Below are 23,128 nucleotides of genomic sequence, written 5' to 3'. Positions count from 1 at the left end.
TAAAGATTAGTACTAGTTTAATATTTATATAAAGATTAGTACTAGTTTAATATTATTTAAAGATTAGTACTAGTTTAATATGTATATAAAGATTAGTACTAGTTTAATATGTATATAAAGATTAGTACTAGTTTAATATTTATATAAAGATTAGTACTAGTTTAATATTTATATAAAGATTAGTACTAGTTTAATATGTATATAAAGATTAGTACTAGTTTCAGTTCGAACCTGGACGATTTCATGAGGAAGTTCTGAGAGAGTGCTGCTTTGGGCGCGCATGCGCAGTGCGCTCTGATAGCCCTGCAGACGCCGCTATGTGCAGAGCTGTTTTGAAAGGCAGAAAAGCACTTCTTACCCTAACAAAGGACCTAAAGTTCCCTCTCTGAGCACAACTTTTAGATTTTCACATCAGATTTAGCGTGACCAAAACTCTCCCAGTCTACCCAGTTCTATTGTGAGGAGTGACTCGGAGGTTTGTAAAAGATTTTTCTTGTAACGCCGCTCTGTTCGCTGACACAAAGCTTGAAAGCCTCGTCGTTTTCTTCACAACTACATCTCATTGTTGTTGATTTAAACGGGCTATATTTGCTTAGTTGGATATCAATTTTTGGTTTGTCGAAAAATGAAATTGTTGGCAAGGTTGTGTTTTCGGTGGATAGTTTGTTTTGAGGCCGTGCATAAAATGTAGGCCAGGCTAGCTCGCTCGCTATGCTTGTTATGTACTTTTCCACTCTCTTGCTCAGTTTCGTCAGATTTTGAATATTCGGTAGTTTTATAAACGAATTAATGCGATATATGTATTCATGAATTAGTCTTTTGTACGTATTTTATTTTGTTTTCGAGGCGACGGGGTTTTATTTTGGTCAAAAGTTAGTTGGATGAAGCTAACTGGATGTAGCACATTAGCTGGTATGATAATCTGGCTGCCATCAGCACTGCATAAAAGTTCAAACTTGTCTCAGTTGCTGCCAAACTCGTTTCAGCTTGAACCAGGGCATTTTATTTCTACTTCTCTAATAAAAGGGTTAGTTGGTAACCAGACTTCAACTGTTACTGATTCGGCTTTGAATTCATAATAAATGTTTATTTATTTTTGTGGTTATAAAAGGCTTAATAATTGGTAGTAAGTTTTGTCGCCCAAGTTTGCTGTTCCAACACATGGACTAGAAGCAAAAGACAATAAAAAGATCAGCAATAAAACTGTTAACATATGGTATGTGAAAGAAAAAAAATCATAACAACAATTATTGTACATTTTCTCTAATGGTTGTAGTAATTCGATGCGATTGATATGGTGGCCTATTCTAGATCTCTTATTATTACACATTTCAATTAAGTGTGATGTTGGCTGTTATAAAACATCATCTGTGGAAATAGGACACAATTGATTACAATAAGTACTGTATGTCAGTACAATTACCTGCACACTGGTGATCTGATTATTATCTGATTACTAGCTATTAAATAACCTTCTGGGTACTTAAGTTCTCATGTAAACATCATATACAATAACTGAAATCTATAGAGTGTAGATATCCGATTTCCAGAAGTAACCCTGACTGGATTTTAGTCCAATAATAAGTTTTCTATGCGTGTGACCTAGTAGTCTGAGCTTTCTTTTAAATTGGCTTAATTCTAGCAAAATCTGTGCACAAAATGCAGACCAAGTAGTGTGTCACCAGTGGTCTCATTTTAATGGTAATAGTATGTGATTTGGGATGTCGCCCAAGTCAAAACACAGAAAGGGTGGCAGGGTGGCATTATGCACTCTTTTTAAGGGTCTTTTCCCTAATATCTGTGCCAGTATTTGGAAATAATAAAATTGGCAGAGTGAACATCACTCTGCTTTACATAATGATGTTCACTTCAAGTTTGTTTCATCATTTTTAAATATTACGAAAGGTTGTCAGGCCAACAATAAAAATTAAACATAACAATATTAAAATTAAGGTTTTGTATGTGCTTTGTTTTCTTAGAAATGTCCACTATGAAATGGCATGGCAACCTTTTTTTGTACTTTTAATTTCCCATTTTCCCAGACTACCATGTTGATTAAGTTTTTTGTCTATAACCCTAAATTTACAATATAGTGTCATTATGCATAGTGTCTCTGTTCACACCAGGCAGCTATAATTACAAACAGTTGGACTGGAAGCCTCTCTCTCACAGTTAACATCCAGCATGTTTAAGTTTTTCTTTTATTTTATTACCTTCATGTGGGCTTAAGGTAAATACCAAATCAACAAATATGTAAATCAGTTCACAGCATATGTAAATTGTCTGTCTTTTGCACACCAAGAGTACTGAAGCATGGAATTCCATTGAAACAAGACCTAGTGTTTTTAATTCTGGGTTGGGTTTATTCTCTGTGCTGTTGCTGTAGATTAAAAAGCTTGGTTATATGAAATACATACAGTGTATCACAAAAGTGAGTACACCCCTCACATTTCTGCAGATATTTAAGTATATCTTTTCATGGGACAACACTGGCAAAATGACACTTTGACACAATGAAAAGTAGTCTGTGTGCAGCTTATATAACAGTGTAAATTTATTCTTCCCTCAAAATAACTCAATATACAGCCATTAATGTCTAAACCACCGGCAACAAAAGTGAGTACACCCCTAAGAGACTACACCCCTAAATGTCCAAATTGAGCACTGCTTGTCATTTTCCCTCCAAAATGTCATGTGATTTGTTAGTGTTACTAGGTCTCAGGTGTGCATAGGGAGCAGGTGTGTTCAATTTAGTAGTACAGCTCTCACACTCTCTCATACTGGTCACTGAAAGTTCCAACATGGCACCTCATGGCAAAGAACTCTCTGAGGATCTTAAAAGACGAATTGTTGCGCTACATGAAGATGGCCAAGGCTACAAGAAGATTGCCAACACCCTGAAACTGAGCTGCAGCACAGTGGCCAAGATCATCCAGCGTTTTAAAAGAGCAGGGTCCACTCAGAACAGACCTCGCGTTGGTCGTCCAAAGAAGCTGAGTGCACGTGCTCAGCGTCACATCCAACTGCTGTCTTTGAAAGATAGGCGCAGGAGTGCTGTCAGCATTGCTGCAGAGATTGAAAAGGTGGGGGGTCAGCCTGTCAGTGCTCAGACCATACGCCGCACACTACATTAAATTGGTCTGCATGGCTGTCACCCCAGAAGGAAGCCTCTTCTGAAGTCTCTACACAAGAAAGCCCGCAAACAGTTTGCTGAAGACATGTCAACAAAGGACATGGATTACTGGAACCATGTCCTATGGTCTGATGAGACCAAGATTAATTTGTTTGGTTCAGATGGTCTCAAGCATGTGTGGCGGCAATCAGGTGAGGAGTACAAAGATAAGTGTGTCATGCCTACAGTCAAGCATGGTGGTGGGAATGCCATGGTCTGGGGCTGCATGAGTGCAGCAGGTGTTGGGGAGTTACATTTCATTGAGGGACACATGAACTCCAATATGTACTGTGAAATACTGAAGCAGAGCATGATCCCCTCCCTCCGGAAACTGGGTCGCAGGGCAGTGTTCCAGCATGATAATGACCCCAAACACACCTCTAAGACGACCACTGCTTTATTGAAGAGGCTGAGGGTAAAGGTGATGGACTGGCCAAGCATGTCTCCAGACCTAAACCCAATAGAACATCTTTGGGGCATCCTCAAGCGGAAGGTGGAGGAGCGCAAAGTCTCGAATATCCGCCAGCTCCGTGATGTCGTCATGGAGGAGTGGAAAAGCATTCCAGTGGCAACCTGTGAAGCTCTGGTAAACTCCATGCCCAGGAGAGTTAAGGCAGTTCTGGGAAATAATGGTGGCCACACAAAATATTGACACTTCAGGAACTTTCACTAAGGGGTGTACTCACTTTTGTTGCCGGTGGTTTAGACATTAATGGCTGTATATTGAGTTATTTTGAGGGAAGAATAAATTTACACTGTTATATAAGCTGCACACAGACTACTTTTCATTGTGTCAAAGTGTCATTTTGTCAGTGTTGTCCCATGAAAAGATATACTTAAATATCTGCAGAAATGTGAGGGGTGTACTCACTTTTGTGATACACTGTATATAACTGCCCTGTGTCACGCATTGTAAATATGCTTTAGAAGCAGGTTTGCTGTGAAATGGTCTTAAAAAAGCATTCTGTTCTTGTCAGAAGTTGGGTTTCTTTTAAATGTGCTGGTTCTTGCAAATTGTAATTCAAATTGGTGGTTCTAGTTCTTTTTCTCAGCAAAAAATGTAAGTTATGTATTTCATTTTATCTTTTTAAGACTTTTCGGGCCAGCTAGAGCAATAGACATGGGAAAGGCATTTGAAAATGTCCTTTTGCAGCTATCTTATCAAGAAGGTTCGTTCCAAATTAGCCAAATAAAGCTTTAGATAAAATCAGAAACAGCTTCAATACAGTATCAGGAGATACAACAGGTACAGATTTATTAGGTTTAAATCAATGCAGAGAATGTAGGCTGTTGTTTATCATATGCTGAGCTATGTTCTCGGTAGTCAGGGTTGTTTATATCAAGATCAGCACGTGGATGTTTCCGACTGTGAGTGTTTTTGACATCCTAATTATCGATGTTTCCTGAGTTGGTAAACAGTGAAATGGAGGGTAACTTGTGCCTTCCGTTTAAATTTTGAATTCACTGAGTAACTCAAAACTAATGTTAAATGCCATGTTGTTTAAGTTTTTTTATTATTTAGTTTTGCTTTATTGTGATAGGTACTTTCCAACAGAAGCGTTGATGCTAAACAGTAGTCATGTAAGTCTTTAATGCTCATGCATAAGTATTTAATGTGACTCTGAAATACACGGCGGTGACTATCACAAAACTTATGTTCTGAACATGTTTTTTCCCCATTAAGATTTTTTATCAGATGAGATCATAGTTGTAAATGTTTCTTTGAGAATGGTACATCTGCATATCAGACTTGGTCCAGTTTTCCTTCATGCATTTACTTTTACTGGTGCTTTAACCTCAGTGAGTCAGAGTAAAGATTTCAGTGCCTGGAAAAATAAACACTCAAATCTGACTCAGAACGGTGACAGGTCATTTCAAAGTAAACTATAATGGCACTTGATATGTGTGTTAACCTTTTAGATCAAGATTTGCAGGAGCCAGGACAGGAGTTTTTACATGCTTGCTAAGACTCTCTGTGTTAATATTTACATTACATTGTTCTTTTCAGGGTTCACTCAGGCACTGTTGGCAGTGGCATCTCCAAATTCCACTTGTCTGCCAAGTACTGTCAGTTCTACAAATTCTTCCTGTTACTTCTTCTAATTAGTTCTGGAGCACCAACTGTGGTGAGTGTATGAAAAATTATTCTTGTTTTACAAGAAGTAATTATTTTAAATGGACTATTGTGATTTTTTTTTTTAATTTACAGTTTGAAATTACATTAGCAGGAGAGCTCAGAACACTATTGATACAGTACTGAAATCAGTTTTGAATAGCATCTGCTTCCAAAATTACATCCACTATTCTTGCTAAATGTGAGGTGTGACGTTGCTTGGTTTTAAGACAGTATGTCCTGTACAGTCATGTGCATGTCCCAACATGACGTATGTTCATTGCAAGTTTATCAGATACTGATTAAGTGTTTTTTAGGATACCCAGCATAAAATCTGTACATGATTGCATGTTTTACTGTTTACTGATCTAATAATGAAGCTTCAAATTGGTAGACAGGTACCAATATGATAACTACCAAACACAGAAAGTAAGAAATCACAAAGAACAGTGTAGCACAAAGATAAGAGCCTCTGTGCCTAAGTTCTGGGGATTTGAATCCCAGGCTGTGCACACACATATAGAAGGTGTATGACGTTATGTGAACCTAATCATTTGGGGGTGGGCACATTGGTGCACCTTTAGTGACAGTTTCAAGGCCGGATAAATAGGAAGGTTGCGTCAGGGAGGGCGTCCGGTGTAAAACTGTACCAAATCAAATATGTGGACGAATGATCTGTTGTGGCGACTCTTAGCAGAATCAGCCAAGGAAAATCATTTACTCATTCAACAAAAACACCAGCTTTTAGTATTTAATAGTCAAAACAGTTAATTCAAAAGTTAAATTAACCACTTTCAGTGTAGTGTTTTTAGAATTTACTGTGATGACAAAAATATGAAAAAAGCTTATCTAGAAGATCAATGTTGGCATTGTGTAGAACATAGACGTGGTTTCATGATATGTTTATAAAGTATCATGTTTGACTCTTTCTCGAACGCTTTATGTAAATAAACTTTTTAACAATTAACAACAAATAAATAACAATTTATTAATTGATTTTTTTAATTTGGTATTGGGACCTCCAAAGTATTTAATATTTCTGACATACCTAGTATTAACACAAAATAGGATCCTCTTTTAGACCTTTTTGGGGAAGAAAATGATCTTTTATTTTAATCATTTTAACCACCATATAAGACCACATAACTTTCTAAACCAGTACACTTAATCTGTGTGTGTTTGTGTAGGATGGGCTATGAAGAGTCTGAAGTCAGCATGCAGTGTTGAAGCTGTATCTGATCATCGTGTGGAGTCCTGTCTTTTATTAACATGCTTTTAGTGATGGCATGAGCAACCTCCCCACTGAAAACAAGGTAAGACGTACACAGACTCAGTGTTTTTGGTCATATGATGTGTGTGTATATACATATGTGTAATTTTTCCCTGGCTGCTGCCATATTTAAGTGTCATGACAGCAGATCATTCTGGTTCGCATACCTAATTCGGCACAGTTTTACATCTGATGCCCTTCCTGACACAACCTTATTTTATCCAGGCTTAGGACCGGCACTTTAAGCACACTAAAAAGTGCATCTCCTTATGGTTAATTGCGGGCTGACAGCACCAGTGTCTGTAAAGGGCTAGCGCCTTTTACTGCTGTACCACTCAAGTGTTAATCAGTTACATATTGATAGGTCATTTGAAATAAATTATGGCAGGTGGCTTGGTGTGTATTGGAGTGGAATGGCAAATTAATTTTTAGATTTCTTTTCTCTGAATTCATTTTTTTACTGTTCTAAGTTAAACACAGCAAGTACTTTTTATTCCTTTGCTGTTTAGAGTAGGTGCCTCCCAATCTGGCCCTCCCTCTCAGACATTGACGCTTGTGTCTGTGACAGTCAAAACTCAAACCAAAGTCTCAATTGTGGTGGGTTATTGCATTTAACTTTTACAGTACCATTCGAGCGCCCAGTTTTAGCACTTATGAGACAGACACTTTATTCAATAATCTTATTTGACTTTAAATGTTTGTGTGTGTAGGTCAAGCTTCATAAGGGACGAGAACGGATAAAGCTGGCCATGTCACGGGTCCCAACCCCCCCTCCTCCGGGGGAGATGACATCAGGACCTGTGGCAGAGAGCTGGTGTTACACACAGGTGAGAGAGTAGCAGAGAACGAATGGTCTGATGCATGGCCTGCTTTTCAATACTGATCTGGGTGTTGAGTGGTTTTCTATCATATATTTATTAATAAATTTTTATTGGAAATTCTTTTTTACGTACCTAAATGTTCATATGTTTGTGGAACATCTTACCTGTTAGGTTAAAGTAGTGAAGTTCTCCTACATGTGGACAATAAACAACTTCAGTTTTTGCCGAGAGGAGATGGGAGAGGTGCTTAAAAGTTCCACCTTCTCTTCTGGTCCCAACGACAAAATGAAGTGGTAAGCTCACTCTAAGCATTGTTACTTTTTCATATTGAATAGACAAAATCTCAAATATTTACAAAACCTGATAGTCACCTCAGTTAATCCCAGCCAGATAAAATGTAATGCTCTAACTCCTTTTTTCCCTGTAGGTGCTTAAGAGTGAATCCAAAGGGACTGGATGATGAGAGTAAAGATTACCTCTCTCTCTACTTACTGCTTGTAAACTGTCCAAAAAGTGAAGTGAGAGCAAAGTTTAAATTTTCTCTATTAAATGCCAAAAGAGAAGAAACTAAAGCCATGGGTAAGATTTTGTGTGTGTGTGGAAAAAATGAATGTCTAGTTTTTGTTTAATGAGAAGTATCACATACCAATCTTGTTTTGCTTATGTCTTACAGAAAGTCAAAGAGCATATCGCTTTGTCCAGGGAAAGGATTGGGGCTTTAAAAAGTTTATTAGGCGAGACTTTTTACTTGATGAAGCTAATGGACTTCTACCAGATGACAAGCTTACTCTATTTTGTGAGGTACTGTGACTAATACATGTAAATATTTTCCAGATTACCCTGAATCACATATTTAGCAACAAAAATATGCCATTTTTAGCACAACTCATATCCAACTGATGGTTTTGCCCATTTAAGTAGCTAGTTGCCAGTACTCGTCAAAATATTTTGAATTTTCATGTCATGGTAAGTAACGGTGCAATACGGCACTCGTCCAAATCCAGAACTATCTGTATTATACCTGATGCTCTGTCACCCTTTTCCACTCGCACCTGTGAAAGTATGAGAAGTGGGACCACTTAAGTACGGTCTGTAACCATACTGTCAGTGGAGCTAATCGAAATAGAATGCAGTACTTGCAAGTCAGGAAACGAAATCTGGCAAATTTTGATCTGGAGAAGGATGGCAAACAATCTTAAACACTGACCATGTCTTACAGCTCAGGTCAGTCCGTCATGAAGATATTTAATATGGGACTTAATACAGGCTTTTTGGCTTCAATTTTTTTGGCTTATGTGTGTACTTTAAATACTAGCAAGGCATATCAGCCAGGTGTTACAACTGCCACTTAAAAAAATCTGGTCAAAATTAACAGAGCACAGTGGGAGTTTTTTTTTTTTTTTTTTTTTATAAAACAGTAACCCTGAGGTACCTGCCAAAGAAACACTGCTGTGGCCCAGTGAGACCTCAACTCCATTAAAGGTGTGCTCTGAGACTGGGATAAATTACTCATTATGCAAAAATAAGTTGTCCAAATGATTTCTTAGCTAAATCAATATACATCCCATGTTCTTGCAAATGGGTTTTGAAGGCATTTCACAAAACCTCTTGGAAAAAAAGTACCAAATAATGATCTGTATTTTTTTTTCAGCTTATTCTCCCCTACTTATTTTATTTCAAAAAATCCTGTACTAAACGTTTTCTCACAGCTATGATGTGGCAGTAAGTTGTACATGTGTTTTGTTATCATTGGTGATGAAGTTTAAGTTGTACGTTCTGCTTGGCTGTGCTGCTGTTTTGCCATTACTGATTAGAGTTTGTGAAGACATTGTTGAACAGTACTCTCTCTGCTGCCCGTAGGTGAGTGTCGTACAGGACTCTGTGAACATCTCGGGTCAGTCCAACATGAACATGCTGAAAGTGCCAGAGTGCCAGTTGGCCGATGACCTGGGCAGCCTGTGGGAAGGATCCAGGTTTACGGACTGCAGCCTGTTTGTAGGAGGACAGGAATTTAAAGCACACAAATCCATCCTGGCAGGTGTGGCTTGAGTAAACAATGCTGATTTGATATATATAGTTCTGTTGTTTTTAAAGGCGTGTTGTTCACTGGTACCTTTTTTTTCCTTTCCATTTTGTTTTGCAGCACGATCGCCAGTATTTAATGCCATGTTTGAACACAGAATGGAGGAAAGTAAAAAGGTAGGATTAACAGTTACCGTGTAAAATGCTAAAACATTGGAGCGATTTGTTTGCTTTATGACTCTATGAAGACGTCTGTTTGCTTAAGTTTGAAATTTTGTAGGAATAACAAAAATCCTGTTAAAAAGGTTCTAAAAAATTTATCTTTAGTTTAATGGAATTGTTTCAACAATTATGTTTCATTATATACTTTACTTAAGTACATGTTATGTAAATTTTTAATACTATCAAAAACATTATTAATTAAAATATTGACCACTTTCCCTTTAATTACATTTCAGTTTAGATTTCTGTTATATTAGCTACATTGACTACAGTACTTAATTTAAAATGTTTCACAACCGACTACTTAATTACTGAAAACAACCAGTTAAGTAAGAGGGTTTTAATTATTGTAAAAGGTCATCATTGTATGATTTTCAATATAACAAATAAAATTAAATTACCTGAAAACATGTTGTTTAAGTTTTAATGTCAACGAAGCAAGTACAGGCTGTCTGCTTCACAAGTACCAGTTACATTATGAACATGACCCCAGTACATAAATGGCAGGACCGTCATGCCTAGTGAGTTAAAACCAAAGTGAATCTGGACGCTGCTTCCCCAAAATTGAACTTAATCAAACTTAATTGTCTGCAAAGAGTAAAATAGTTAGATGCCAAATTGCAATTTGCAAATTGCAAATTGCAAATCTTTTCTGAACAGTTAAATACAAATGATTTGCCATCAATGTGTTAGTCTTGTGTTTATGGTGCAGTTATGTACCATAAAAACCAATTCATTTTTGTTTAAAAAAACAAAACAAAAAAAACTTGTAATTATACTGGTTTCCTTTTTCACGTTTTTTATCTCTTTAACTCCACCAGAATCGCGTGGACATCAGTGATGTTGAACCAGATGTGTTTAGGGAGATGATGGTTTTCATCTATACAGGCAAAGCTCCAAACCTAGACAAAATGGCCGATCACCTGTTAGCTGCAGCAGACAAGGTAAGGCACTAGCGACTGTACTCATTACATTTACATTTGCTCGGGGGCGTAACAGTGGCAACTTCCCCTGCTGTTACTCAGCTGTATTTTTAATGTCGTCTGCTAATATGCCCTTCTCTTTCGCTCTGCAGTATGCTCTGGAAAGACTAAAGGTGATGTGTGAGGAGGCTTTGTGTAACAGTCTGTCTGTCGAGAACGTGGCAGACATCCTCATTCTAGCAGACCTACACAGTGCCGAACAGCTCAAAGCACAAGCCATAGACTTTATCAACAGGCAAGCAGAACAAATCCTTTTTAAAACCACACACACACTACCTCTCCCATAACTCGCTATTGTTTAATTTTAAAAATCCTTTTTGCTCGGTGGGTAGCACTGTCGCCTCAGAACAAGAAGGTTCTGGGTTCGATCCCCAGGTGGAGCAGTCCCGGTCCTTTTTGTGTGGAGTTTGCATGTTCTCCTCGTGTCTGTGTGGGTTTTTTCCCACAGTCCAAAGACGTGAAAGTGAGGTGAATTGGAGATACAAAATTGTATATGACTGTGTTTGACATGAAAAACTTTAACTGATGAATCTTGTGTAACCAGTGATTATAAAGTCCTTGTCCTGTTCTGAATGTAACCAAAGTGTGTAAAGCATGATTTTAAAATCCTAATAAATAAATCTAATTATTATGCCCACCACAACCTAAGCTTGTAGCTACAATACAAGCTTGAGAAATTATCATTTTCATAAATGTTATTTTTATATTAACAATACATGGCAACTGTGTTCATTTGAAAGAATTTTGAAAATGTATCAACATATGCCAAATTTATGGGCAAAGGTTCAGAGGTGTTTGTGTGTTTTTGTGTGTGTGTGCACGCAAATATGCTTACACACTGAGTTAATTTAATACTGTAAAGATATGCAAGAGTTTTCAGAGTAAAGAGGAAAAGAATGTAGGGTGTATTTGTACTTGTGACATGTCTGTGCTGTACATGTAAATATTGTTTTAACACTGTTTCCACCCTCAGATGCAGCGTCCTCAGACAGTTGGGCTGTAAAGATGGAAAGAACTGGAATAGCAAGTAAGTATACCGGGATTCAAATTAAGGCTCTTCTGGGTTTATGTTGCATAGTACAATAGCCTAGTGTTAGACAAAAGTAGCTACCATTTATTGAAAACTTTATATTTTTATATGATTTGCAGTAATTCTGTTGTTTGTTAGCACCTAGGAACATTTGAATCTAATTATTAACGTCAGGTTTGAGCGTGTGATTTCTTTTGACTACTCCTGTTAGGAGTCACCACAGTGGATCGTTCATCTGCATATTTCATTTGGCACAGTGTTTACGCTGGGTGCCCCTCCTGGTGCAACCCTCCAATTTATTTGGGCTTGGGACCCCCATCCCCCAATGGTTAGGTTCACATAACACCACGTGTCTTCTGTATTTGTAAGCCCAGCCTAGGATTCGAATCCTCGGAACTCAGGCTCCTACCATTACACCACCCAAGCTCACAGCATGTTAAAATAATGCCTGTCATACACACTTGTCAGGTGATCTTTACCAGATGCAGCATTGGACACACACATTTAACACACCCATATCTTGTTAGGTATGACCCACTTTGTGCCAAATACCAATTTCTATCAAACATATACTGATCGAATGCTTTAAATACTTATGACATTGACAATGTATCGCAATACCAAAAACTATGGAGAACAATTTAACCAAGCCAAAATAAAAACAATAATAGAATGCACATAGAGAGAACATACTAAACACTTCATAAGGACTATAGACTGATAAAAAAATGACCTACCCTTCCTGCCATGAATATAACCATTGTAAAATATCTAAATAAATAATACTAATTTACTTGTGTATATATAAGATTGTGCTTTATGGCATCTGCTCTTGCTGTGGTATCAAACTTGGTACCAGGGATTATCAACACTTCTTGCTTGGTGTGAAAACTCTCCATTTCTGCTACCTTGAAAAAACTTAGTGATGAGGCGAGACTGTCAGATGACAGCAGCCAGCTGAAAATGAACCTGTAGTCACTTTCTCTGTTTCTTGTGTCATCCTTTAGTCATGCCGCAGACATAATGGAGACCGCAGGCTGGAAAGCCATGATCCAGTCCCATCCTCACCTAGTGGCAGAAGCCTTCCGTGCCCTCGCTTCAGCCCAGTGCCCTCCCTTCGGCCTGCCCAGGAAACGACTAAAGCAGTCCTGACCCCCGCCGCAAAACATTTTCAAAGGACATGACCCCCAGCCCTGTCTCCCTTATACCCTGCCACTCCCTTTGGTTTACTGGAGCCTTTTTGGAGGACTGCACTTACTCACGGTGCTCTTTGGTTACTGCGGAGGAAGACGGCACCTGCTTAAAAAACGGCTGCCTCCAAGCTGGCTGGACTCTGCTCAGTTGATGTGTCATTTGAGAAATAGCCTTACAGGACACGCCCACGCTCTCCAGGCCTGTCCAGGTTGCACTAACTCTTCCATAGCACCCTAGTTTTAAGGTGACTTTAAAGGATCTTCGTCCGTCAAGCGTTCTCCGCCGGGGCACATTAGCTGGCATCCAGGATGGTAAAGCCCTATCTGTGATATTGGCATTTTGGAGGGGAATAAAAGAAACAGGAAAAATGTTTGTGAACTCACCAAATCATCCACACATCAAGTGTGAAATTGTTTCCACTGACGATTTTTTTAAAACAATGTTGTTGCCCATGTTGTTCGCAAAAAATGTTTACTAGTATGTTTAACACCAGTAAATATGGACGGGCATAAGTATTAACTGAGATTCAGCGTTAGAATACTTGGTGAAATGTGATGCATTCGTTCAGAGTATGTAATTATGAGTATTACATGAAAGCAGAACTGAATATCTTGATATTTTGCACCTACATAACTTGGGTAAATATGAAGATTTGTTATATTGTTTACAAGACATTTTTCCTTTTCACACAAAATTATTTTTGACTTTTTTTGTTGTATGGAGTTTATTTTCCATGATTAGCAGCTTTGCTTTATCAGATGAGAGTTTTTTGTGTTTTGGAAAATGTGTTGTGGTTTAAAAACAAACTTTGGTTTAAAAACAAACTTTGGTTTATTGCTTTCAGATTAAAACCGAAACGCACAACATGTTTGCTTATTTACAAATTTGAGCAAAATGAACAATATTCGTGTGTGCAAAATGAAGACCAACATTAAGTCGTGCTAAAACAACATCTGAGTGTCTGTGAAGTGCCAGTCCACTGCTGCTCAGACCAGAGAAGTGGTTGGTAGCTGCACATGTGTAGATAGAGGTGTGTGATTGCCCCTTGTCCGCCCTTGCCTTTGTGTGTGTGCAGGGGAGGCTGCAAATGCAATAGGAACTGGACATGACTAAGAATGGGAAGGTTAAAGATGTAGTTGAACCATGTTGTTTAGACTGCAATAATTATTCTCCACATTTTATATTCTATTTGAGGTTATAAACCCAGTCATCTAAAAACCAGTTTAATTTGGAGGAATGTTTTTATTTTTTAATGTTTGTTGAAATATGGCAGAAACTTATAATTCTCAATATAATTCATAAAATAGCAGAAAAGTGGTTCTGCTGCTTTGATCTCGTTTCTGAACACTTACTCCTTGAACATGCAGAAGGTAGATTTAATGCTTTAAATTGTGGCATATGTGGAGGAGGGGTTGTAAATGTGTGGGTGTGATGCTCTTCAATGGACTGGCACCCTGGCCTGGTTGTATTTCTGCCCTGCTGTGTTTCCGAGTGGTGCTGGATTAACCACCACGTCAGGTTTTATTGATTTCTGTCTATTCGGTTTTAATAAGATAATGTGAAGGGGGTTGAGAAAAAGGTCAACATTAAAGTGATGTACACTGCACTGAGGTCTCTGGGACACCAAAAATGTAGAACCTGATGAAATAGAACATAAGGGTTGAAACGCTCTTAAATATACAAGTTACATGGAATATAATTACCATTCAGAGCTTGATAAAGCATAAATCATCAACATAAAATCAATACAAAACTATTTAGTATCTGCAAGGTTTTAATCTGTTTGAATACCACTGGCTTTGTGCAGCTTTTAGCTGTGTTTATAGTAATGAGTTTGACTAGATTTGACATTTATTAATAATGCTTGGTTAATGCAACAGTCTATTGTACTAGTCCACCATCGCAGAGATTTTGGTGACTCTCACCAGTACCACTGGCTTGGTCGAGCTCTTGAAGTCAGAAGTAGTCATATCTAAAGGAGATTTTTTTTTGGCAGTTTTGGCACTTGGGTGGCTCAGTGGTAAACTATTGCAGGGATCCAGGATTCAAATCACTGACTGGATGTCTACACAGACATGATTAATACACATATTTCTTATTACTGTGCTTTATGTTTACACTATTCAGCCTAAAGAATGTAGGCACATCATCATAGGTTTGTCGGACAGTTACCTTGCAGCTTTTTTGTTTGATTAAATTTGTGTCCATACAATCAAAACAGCATTGGTAGTTAGGCTCTAATAACCTAGCTCACAAACCAGGTGTTTACTGGGATGATGTGTAAGCCACTGGTGTTACTTCACACCAAGTGGCTGTGGCTTAATGGACCACACTTTGCACTGGAGGACAGTACTGCTGAAAATAAAAGGGTTTTTCTCAAACTGTTGCCTCAAAATTGAAAGCTTATTTGTTTTGCGTAATAAAAATTTGATACCTGTTAGCATTGGGCTTGTAGGAAACACCTGCACACAGTTATTATGAGGAATGGGGGGGGGGGGGGGGGGGTGCAAGGCACACAGTAACACCCTGGACGGGGCACCAGTCCATCGCAGGGCAGAGACACACCCAATTCAGTGTCTCCAATTTACCTGACCATGTTTTTGGACTGTGGGAGGAAACCGGAGCGCCTGGAGGAAACCCAAGCAGACACAGGGAGAACATGCAAACTGCACAGAAAGGACCGCCCCGCCTGTGAATCAAACCCAGGACCTTCTTGCTGTGAGGCGACAGTGCTACCCACCAAACCACCATGCCACCCTCACCATAGTTACTGAAAACCTTTTACGAGTCGTTATTTCTTGTTTTTTTGCCCTAAAACACAATGGGGTGCAAAGACTGTAAGGAGTAGAAACAGCTACATTATGCAGGAGCTACTTCTGCAGTATACTGATTGCTAATCAATTAAGTATGGTCACCTGCTACAGCCTGATGGTTCGTGTTGGTGGTTTGTGTTATTATTGGTTAGTTTTTAAAGCATTTATCTTTGGCTCATTTAACAATTCACTTTGCCCACTTATAAGTAAGAAAGCTAATTTGCTCATCATACAATCCTTATAACAGATGTCCACAACGTGTTAGCTGTAATCTACAGTTTAATTTGAAGTGACGACAAAATGTAATACTTCCTCCGACAGACAAGTAACATATAAATAAAGGAAAAACAACATGGTACAATGTTAAAATTTATGTTATTTCTCACTGACCAAGTAACCAATAATTATCGCTTAAGATACTGCAGTATTACACTTGTGGTCAACACATCAATCAGTTCAGTTTCCTGAAGTTCAGTTTTTCTTTTCTTTAATAAGCAAAATTGACGGTACAAAAGGAACCGGGAAGACTGGACTGCAGTAGGACTTTATCGTGGCTTGCTTAGCTGTGATATAGTGCTTGCCCCTCCATGAAAAATGTGCATGGTAATGTCTATTTCACAACAACTGTCCATGTCATAGTCAGGGATATTTTAAATATTGGGGTGATGGTGGTTACTTGCTGTACACGTGTTGAATGCAGACATGATTAGGTCAAAATTACCAGCAAAATGCTAGTAATTTAGGGGATTACTAGCTTTTAGCCATCCTGATCCCAACTGGCTTATGACCCCCAATTTTCTCCCCTAATCTAGTCGTATCTAATTACCCTGATTGCGTTACACTTCACCTCTACCAATACAACCCTCCACTGCTGACTGAGGAGTGACACGTGTGCAGTACTGACTGCCTCTTTTCACCTGCACGAGGCGAGTTCATATGCGGATCAGCCTTGTGCACGGAGAGCCACACCCTGATCAGCATTATTCCCCAACTCTGCACAGACGCCATCAATCAGCCAGGAGAGGTCGTAATTGCACCAGTTATGAGGAACCCTGGGCCGGCTCATCCCACCCTGAACAACAGCCAATCGTTGTTCATGTGGCCGCCCAGCCCAGCCGGATGGCAGAGCTGAGATTCGATAAGATGTATCCGAAATCCCAGCTCTGGTGCGCTAGCGTATTTTACCTCTGTGCTACCTGAGCAGCCGGCTATGACACTGTTGAGATCTAAACTCAACAATGTCAGAAATTCATGACAATAGAGTGAAGGCCTTGCTGTTGTGCCACTCGGTTCTCCAGTACGTATTAATGGTAACGGTCATATGAACAAATACTATTACAACATTTCTGAATCGTCCAAACATGCAAACAAGATTTTTGTACTGATTTTTTGCTCTTCTGGGATTTTTGACAAAATGAGAAATAAAACAATACCTTCACCTAGTACATTGTTCTTTGCTTAGTCAATACAAGAATGTAAAAAAGCATTGGGTCTGGGAGGTTATACATCTGAAGACATTTCAGCTCTTTCAGTAACGGGGGAATGCTACCCTTTTGAAGTATAGGGTGTTTCACTGTGGTAGTTGTAGTCCGGGCAGACTTTCTGAACCAGTTTATAATCAGCACTGAAGAAGTCAATGTATATGCAAATGACCTTAAAGGGTTTGGAGCAGAGCCAGGAGATGTGGCTCTGTGTCTGCTCCTGGAAGCACAACCTGCTCGAGTCATGGCTGCAAGCGGAATTTTTCTTGCTCCGGTCTGTCTTCTCGTATTCCACCCTGCAGTTAAAGGACTTGGTGTCCTTTAGAATATCCAGTGCTTCCTGTTGGCTGATCTCAAAGTCAACAACCTTAGAGGGTGGCACAAGGCTCACTGAGACGTTACCCAGTCCTGTGGAGTTGTGGCGGAAGTAGACACTGAACGTGCCGTTGCCGTGGTCAACGATTTTGCCTGTGATGAGCATATTCAGCTTGATCGTCTTGATGTGGGAGTGGAAGTCACCCCACCCGAACATCTTCTTGAACTTCCCGGTCTTGACGATGGGCCTCCGCTTGGTCCTGGACAGAATCTCTTCATTGTCTTGCGTGCGATTGAATAGCCAGGCCCACAAGTCCTGCACTGCGGGCAACTGGGGGACTTCACTGGTCAAGGACATTTGGGAGAAGAGCCTCAGGGGTTTCAGCAGGCCTAAGTGCGAGGCTTGCTGAGAAATGCTCTCATCCTTATCCCTCCATCCTAGCGGGCCTGCCGCTACACCGGGCTCTGCGCCACATGTGACCTTTAGACAAATAAAAATAAAAAAAGAGGAAACACTGATGACTTACAGGCTTCAGGGTTTCAGCTTCCATGATAAGAAATGCTTCAGTAACAGTGGTTATAAAACATTGACTCAGATGCCCACAAATGTATAAATACACAGATTTAATTCCTGCTTCTCATTACAGAAATGTAAAAATGCACATTAAACAGTAATATCAGATAATGTGGACAAGCATGTGTAATCTCCTTACATGACTGTTGGCATACATATTCCTTCAAATGACGAAAACAGGCTGCAGCTTATCTAGCCTCTGAGATCCGTTTATTAACATAAATTGCCAAATGGACAGTTGCCATGCTGAAAACACCAGGTTACACAGCGGTCTATCAAGCTAGATCTGGGTTGGAATCTGAGCTGTGCTATCTGCTGGCCAGGCATCTACACAGACTACACATTGTCTGGTGGAGTTTGGGTGTGGCCGAAGCCCTGCAATGGATAGGTGCCCTGTCCAGGGTATTCCTATACCAGGGTTGTGACTAAACCTTTGGCCACTTACTATGACAAACAATTCAGAGTAGAATTTTTCCTACTGTCAGCAATTTAGAAAATCTTTCATTATTTGGATCGTGGCAAGATCCTCAGGACCTCAAATCATCCAATCAGAGCATTGCAGCTTATAGCCAACACAGAGTTGGCTTGACAGCTGGAACATAAAATGTTTCTGCACTGCCTATTGGCATAAATTATGTTTTTATTGGTTTATTTCTGGTTCTGAGAAAAAAATGCGAACCCCCTAACAACCCAACATGACACCTCAGGGTTTCCTAAACCCACTGCTCTATTGTATTCAGCTCTGAGAAGGTCACTAAAGTACAGTAACTATCACATTAGGAGTAGCCGGTATAACATGGGTAAATTGTGGCCATAACAGGATGCACATTGGCTTAGACATTTAAACAATGCTTGATTGTGATTACAGGGCCCAATGTGTGCCAAGTAAACATTCCCTGTATGATAACACCACAAAAACCTGGCCTGACCTGTTGACACGAGGCAGGTTTGATCCATTTATTCCTGATGTTTACACCAAATCCTGACCTCACCAGGCAACAATGTAAAGAGTGATTTTGTAAAGAGTGATTTAGTTATTGTAACCAGTCCAAGCAGAGTCATTGCTTACTCAATGACTTTTGGTTATTTATATATATATATTGTTAACTCTAGAGATAAGCAGTATCTGAGATACTTAAAACAGCCTGTCTGGTAACAACAACTATGCCAAAATCAATCAAAGATTTTTCTCATGTCAAAATGAACTAAAACTCTTGACCCATGTGTATAATCATATTAATTGCACTAAGTTGCCACATTAAGTGGCTGAAGTTTTCTTTGCTACTTAAAAAGATAATGTGTCATGTAAATTATTTAAAGCTGCTAGGAATGTGCATTAATGTCAAAATGTGCAGAAAAATTATTAAAATATGTTCAATCCTTGAACAAAAATAAAAGATCTGTACATCTCTTTGGAAATTACAGTATTACAGACCTGTCCTTAATCCAGTCTAAGCACATTTTATTACAGTTTTAGGGAGAAATTAGGCATAATAAAGTATGAAGAATGAAAGAGGATTAATCTTGAGCAGACGACCAGCCTTTGAGGATTTAAGCCTGAGCAATTCTAATTTGGTCTAACTTGTTTGAGGCCTAAAATCTGCCTTTCTGTGCAGAAGCTGTTTTAAGTCTGCGTGTACATTTTAAATTAATCTTTTCAAAATAAAGACATGCATTTGCCTTTCCTGAGTGAAATAACTTGTGTGAAATTGGTGGATTAAGGATTTCTCTAGGAGACGGATTAGTGGAATGAGACACACCGCGGCGCTGCACATTTCATCCAACTACTATCTGTTCTGTGTAATCTGCACTCAGCACTGATTTACAGACACATGCTGGACTTAATTACGCAGCAGCGGTGAAGATTTAGTAAAAATGTTTCTTAGTCCGCAGTCAGTGTACGGTAAGACATGACGTATGATTATTACAGAAGGTTAAAGCTGAGCTGGAGGGGTGGATTACATGATGAAGTGATGAAAAACAGATGAGCTTCACTTTAAAGTCACTAAATCATCATTATTAACACAGCTGCATAGGTAATGTTCTGTTGACAATTGCCAATAACAGCATGTGCCAGCTATAAAACATCTCACAGCACACTAAAATACAAGAATTCAAAGCAATACAAGGCAACTAACAGAGTTCCAAAAAGGTCCATTTTGGGTGCGCTAAGTGCAGATGCATCAGACTCAAAAACTGGAAATGTATCAAAATTTATGAAGGAAATGGTCTCAAGCAGGAATACGCAGGACAGGGTGCCAATCCATTACATGGCATTGGCCATCCCCCAGACATAGCCAATCTTGTCTGTGTAGATGCCTGGCCAGCCGATAGCACTTCTCAGATTCAAAACTGGAACTCAATGGAATCTGGTTGTGTGCCAGCCGAAGCGAACCTATATATTGTGGGCTGTAATTCATGGTAAAACATTTGTGCCATAGGCCAATGCACAAAGACACATAAGTAAGGAACAAAACAATAGCTTGGTCTGATGGGTCAGTGTTCACCATATTTCTTATATGTGAATGTATAAACAGATGCAACTGTTGAGTACAGTAGAAAATCCATTATGGTATAGACTGCCATCTCATAAAATCGTTACGTAGAACAATTGGTTTCAATATAAGATTGCCTCGCAAAGATTTGACCAAACAGTCATTATTGATCTTATTGTTGACAAAGTTCATTACAATGACTTTATTAATATAATTAATACAGTGTCAAATTATTTTTTTGTCAGTCAAACCCTTTAACTAAGAATAATAAAACATTGTTCATTACACAGTTACAGCTGTATTTGCTTCTGTAGCTTCTTTAAAATTGTAACATTGTGTAAATGTGTGTTTTTATTGATGGTCATTGTGAGAGAGAATTAAATCATTAATTACATTTCATTATTCAGATCTATAAATGATCATTTATTAGTACAGGCCACACCTTCAACTGTAGTGAATGAAGAGTGATTGAGTAATATAAAATATGCTACATTTATGGCATATCATGTGATGAATTTGAAAGCCCTGAGTAGACCAAGGATTGGGAGAAACCCTGGCATTAATACTCTGTGGTTTTGAGGGTGAAATGATCAATTTATTAAAATTGATTTGGGATTGATTGATTTGATTATGCGTACATTAACATTTCCAGAACTGCGACATGCTGCGTGTTACTTCAAAATAAAATGTTTTTTGTTATTTATTTTCTGGCAAAGCTCATATACATCTGGGAATTGTCTCAAACACCACACTTATCTCTTCTCCTGTTTTTAAATAAATAGCACTTTACTGACAGATTAATGTTTATGTGTTATTTTATCATGAATCAGGCTTGTTGTACTTGTTACATAAAATAACTTTGTTATCCACTGAAAATAGCTGTCTTTTTTCTTGTCTATATTATCAGTATTATAGTTATTTTTCAGTTAAAACTGAGTTTTTAACACCTGATACCATAAATGAATTTATGATTAATAAATAGAATAATAATTATAAAAAGTGAAACATGTTACTTAGGCTCTGAGATTGTGTTTTGGTGTACTATGCACTGAACTCCTGCTTTAAAATAATTCGTGGTCAACATCTGTTCCAGCAAGAAAATAAATAACCTATGAGGACATAAAATTGCTGCTAGTAGAGTCATCCTACTGTGTATGATATGCATGTAATATATAACAAATACTCAAATTATTGTTATATAACAGAATTATAAACCACATAAATGAATTTTAGACTTACCATGTGCAGGCACAATACCAGTAGAGACAAATAATGTTTCATTATTAGCTTTAAACTTGACAGTGTGTATTAAAAACCAGGTCTGCTGGTAAAGATGCTCGTCTTTAGTCTGCTAAGGAAAACATAAAAAAGAACAAAAAAGTAAAATACCAGTTATGTTAGAAGTATACATTTACCCACCGAGCCACTGTGCCACCCAGGTAGTAAGGTCAATGTCTGATTGCTGAAAGCTTGTGTGTGGTTATTAATGTGTGTGTGGACAGGTTTCTAACTCACAGTGGGGTGGCACTGTGGCTCGGTGGGTAGCACTGTCTGTCGCCTCACAGCAAGAAGGTCCTGGATTCGAACCCCAGGTGGGGTGGTCCGGGTCCTTTCTGTGTGGAGTTTGCACGTTCTCTCCGTGTGTGTGGGTTTCCTCCGGGTGCTCCGGTTTCCTCCCACAGTCCAAAGACATGCAAGTGAGGTGAATTAGAGATACAAAAATTGTCCATGACTGTGTTTGATATTAAACTTGTGAACTGATGAATCTTGTGTAACCAGTAACTACCTGTCCTGCCATGAATGTAACCAAAGTGTGTAAAACATGACGTTAAAATCCTAATAAATAAATAAATAAATAAACTCACAGTGCAGTACAGGTCATGTTGGTACGCTCCACATCCTCTGCGTCAAAAAAAAACACACCAAAAAATAAGACTTTTACTCTCCTATCTCCATCAAATGTCTTCATAAGCAGTCGTGAACTTCCTTCAGAAGTCTTCATCAGCAGGTGCAGGTTAAAACAGAAAACGCTACTAAACAGACCTGCTCGCTGCTCTGAAGTGCGGTTGAAACTGGCGCATCCTCTGAGCGGCCCGGCTCTTCTGGAGAGGAGGTGTTCACGGGGAAGAACGCGCGGATTTTGATTGGATGGCGCTTTCCAATCAGGACCTCTTTTAACCAATCGAAAGCGACATCCCCAAAAGAACCCCAGCGCTCCGTTATCAGAACCGCTTTCAACAATGTATTCGGACAGTTCACTGTGGACACGGCACCAGCGTCATATTCAGGGCAGGGCAGTCATCACATTCTATCCCATTTACGCACTCACGTCAATCCACCTTCTGAATACATTTAGACGGGACGAACGTATCAATCTCTACAAGGCAATGATCTGAAAGAAGGTTCAAACCCAGGTCTTCAGTACCCTGAAGCTGTGAGGCACCTACACTACCTGTACCACGTCTGTGCCTAACCGTCGCTGCTATGACAGTACATGACAGAAAGAATACTGGTAGTGAATTTGTGTGGCAAATTGGCCACTTTAAAGCTCTATTCACTAGTCATTTCTAACATATCTTTTTAATTTTTGGCAGGGGGCAATAAACCATGTCAAATCAAAGTC

At 38.9% G+C, this 23,128-nt stretch overlaps 2 protein-coding genes across 2 annotated transcripts; one reads left to right on the top strand and one right to left on the bottom strand.

The window, feature by feature from the left end:
* The first annotated feature begins 313 nt into the window (after positions 1-313).
* spoplb (speckle type BTB/POZ protein like b) lies at positions 314-13,677 on the top strand. The gene is made up of 13 exons (XM_063012490.1): positions 314-475; positions 5,181-5,298; positions 6,473-6,598; positions 7,266-7,382; positions 7,548-7,669; positions 7,804-7,955; positions 8,050-8,177; positions 9,237-9,414; positions 9,520-9,575; positions 10,442-10,564; positions 10,696-10,838; positions 11,577-11,630; positions 12,641-13,677. Exons 3-13 carry the CDS (start codon positions 6,572-6,574, stop codon positions 12,783-12,785), a joined length of 1,245 nt encoding a protein of 414 aa, XP_062868560.1. The 5' UTR covers positions 314-475; positions 5,181-5,298; positions 6,473-6,571; the 3' UTR covers positions 12,786-13,677.
* A 2,258-nt stretch (positions 13,678-15,935) lies between these two features.
* nxph2b (neurexophilin 2b) lies at positions 15,936-22,387 on the bottom strand. The gene is made up of 3 exons (XM_063013434.1): positions 22,371-22,387; positions 21,745-21,799; positions 15,936-17,917 (listed from the first exon to the last, which is right to left on the bottom strand). Exons 1-3 carry the CDS (start codon positions 22,385-22,387, stop codon positions 17,186-17,188), a joined length of 804 nt encoding a protein of 267 aa, XP_062869504.1. The 3' UTR covers positions 15,936-17,185.
* Between the last annotated feature and the right edge of the window lie 741 nt (positions 22,388-23,128).

The sequence above is a fragment of the Trichomycterus rosablanca genome, chromosome 17 (genome assembly GCF_030014385.1).
Source record: "Trichomycterus rosablanca isolate fTriRos1 chromosome 17, fTriRos1.hap1, whole genome shotgun sequence".
Classification (NCBI taxonomy): Eukaryota; Metazoa; Chordata; class Actinopteri; order Siluriformes; family Trichomycteridae; genus Trichomycterus; species Trichomycterus rosablanca.
The sequence above is the reverse complement of the archived record's forward strand: the minus strand, read 5'-3'. Positions and strand labels throughout refer to the sequence as shown.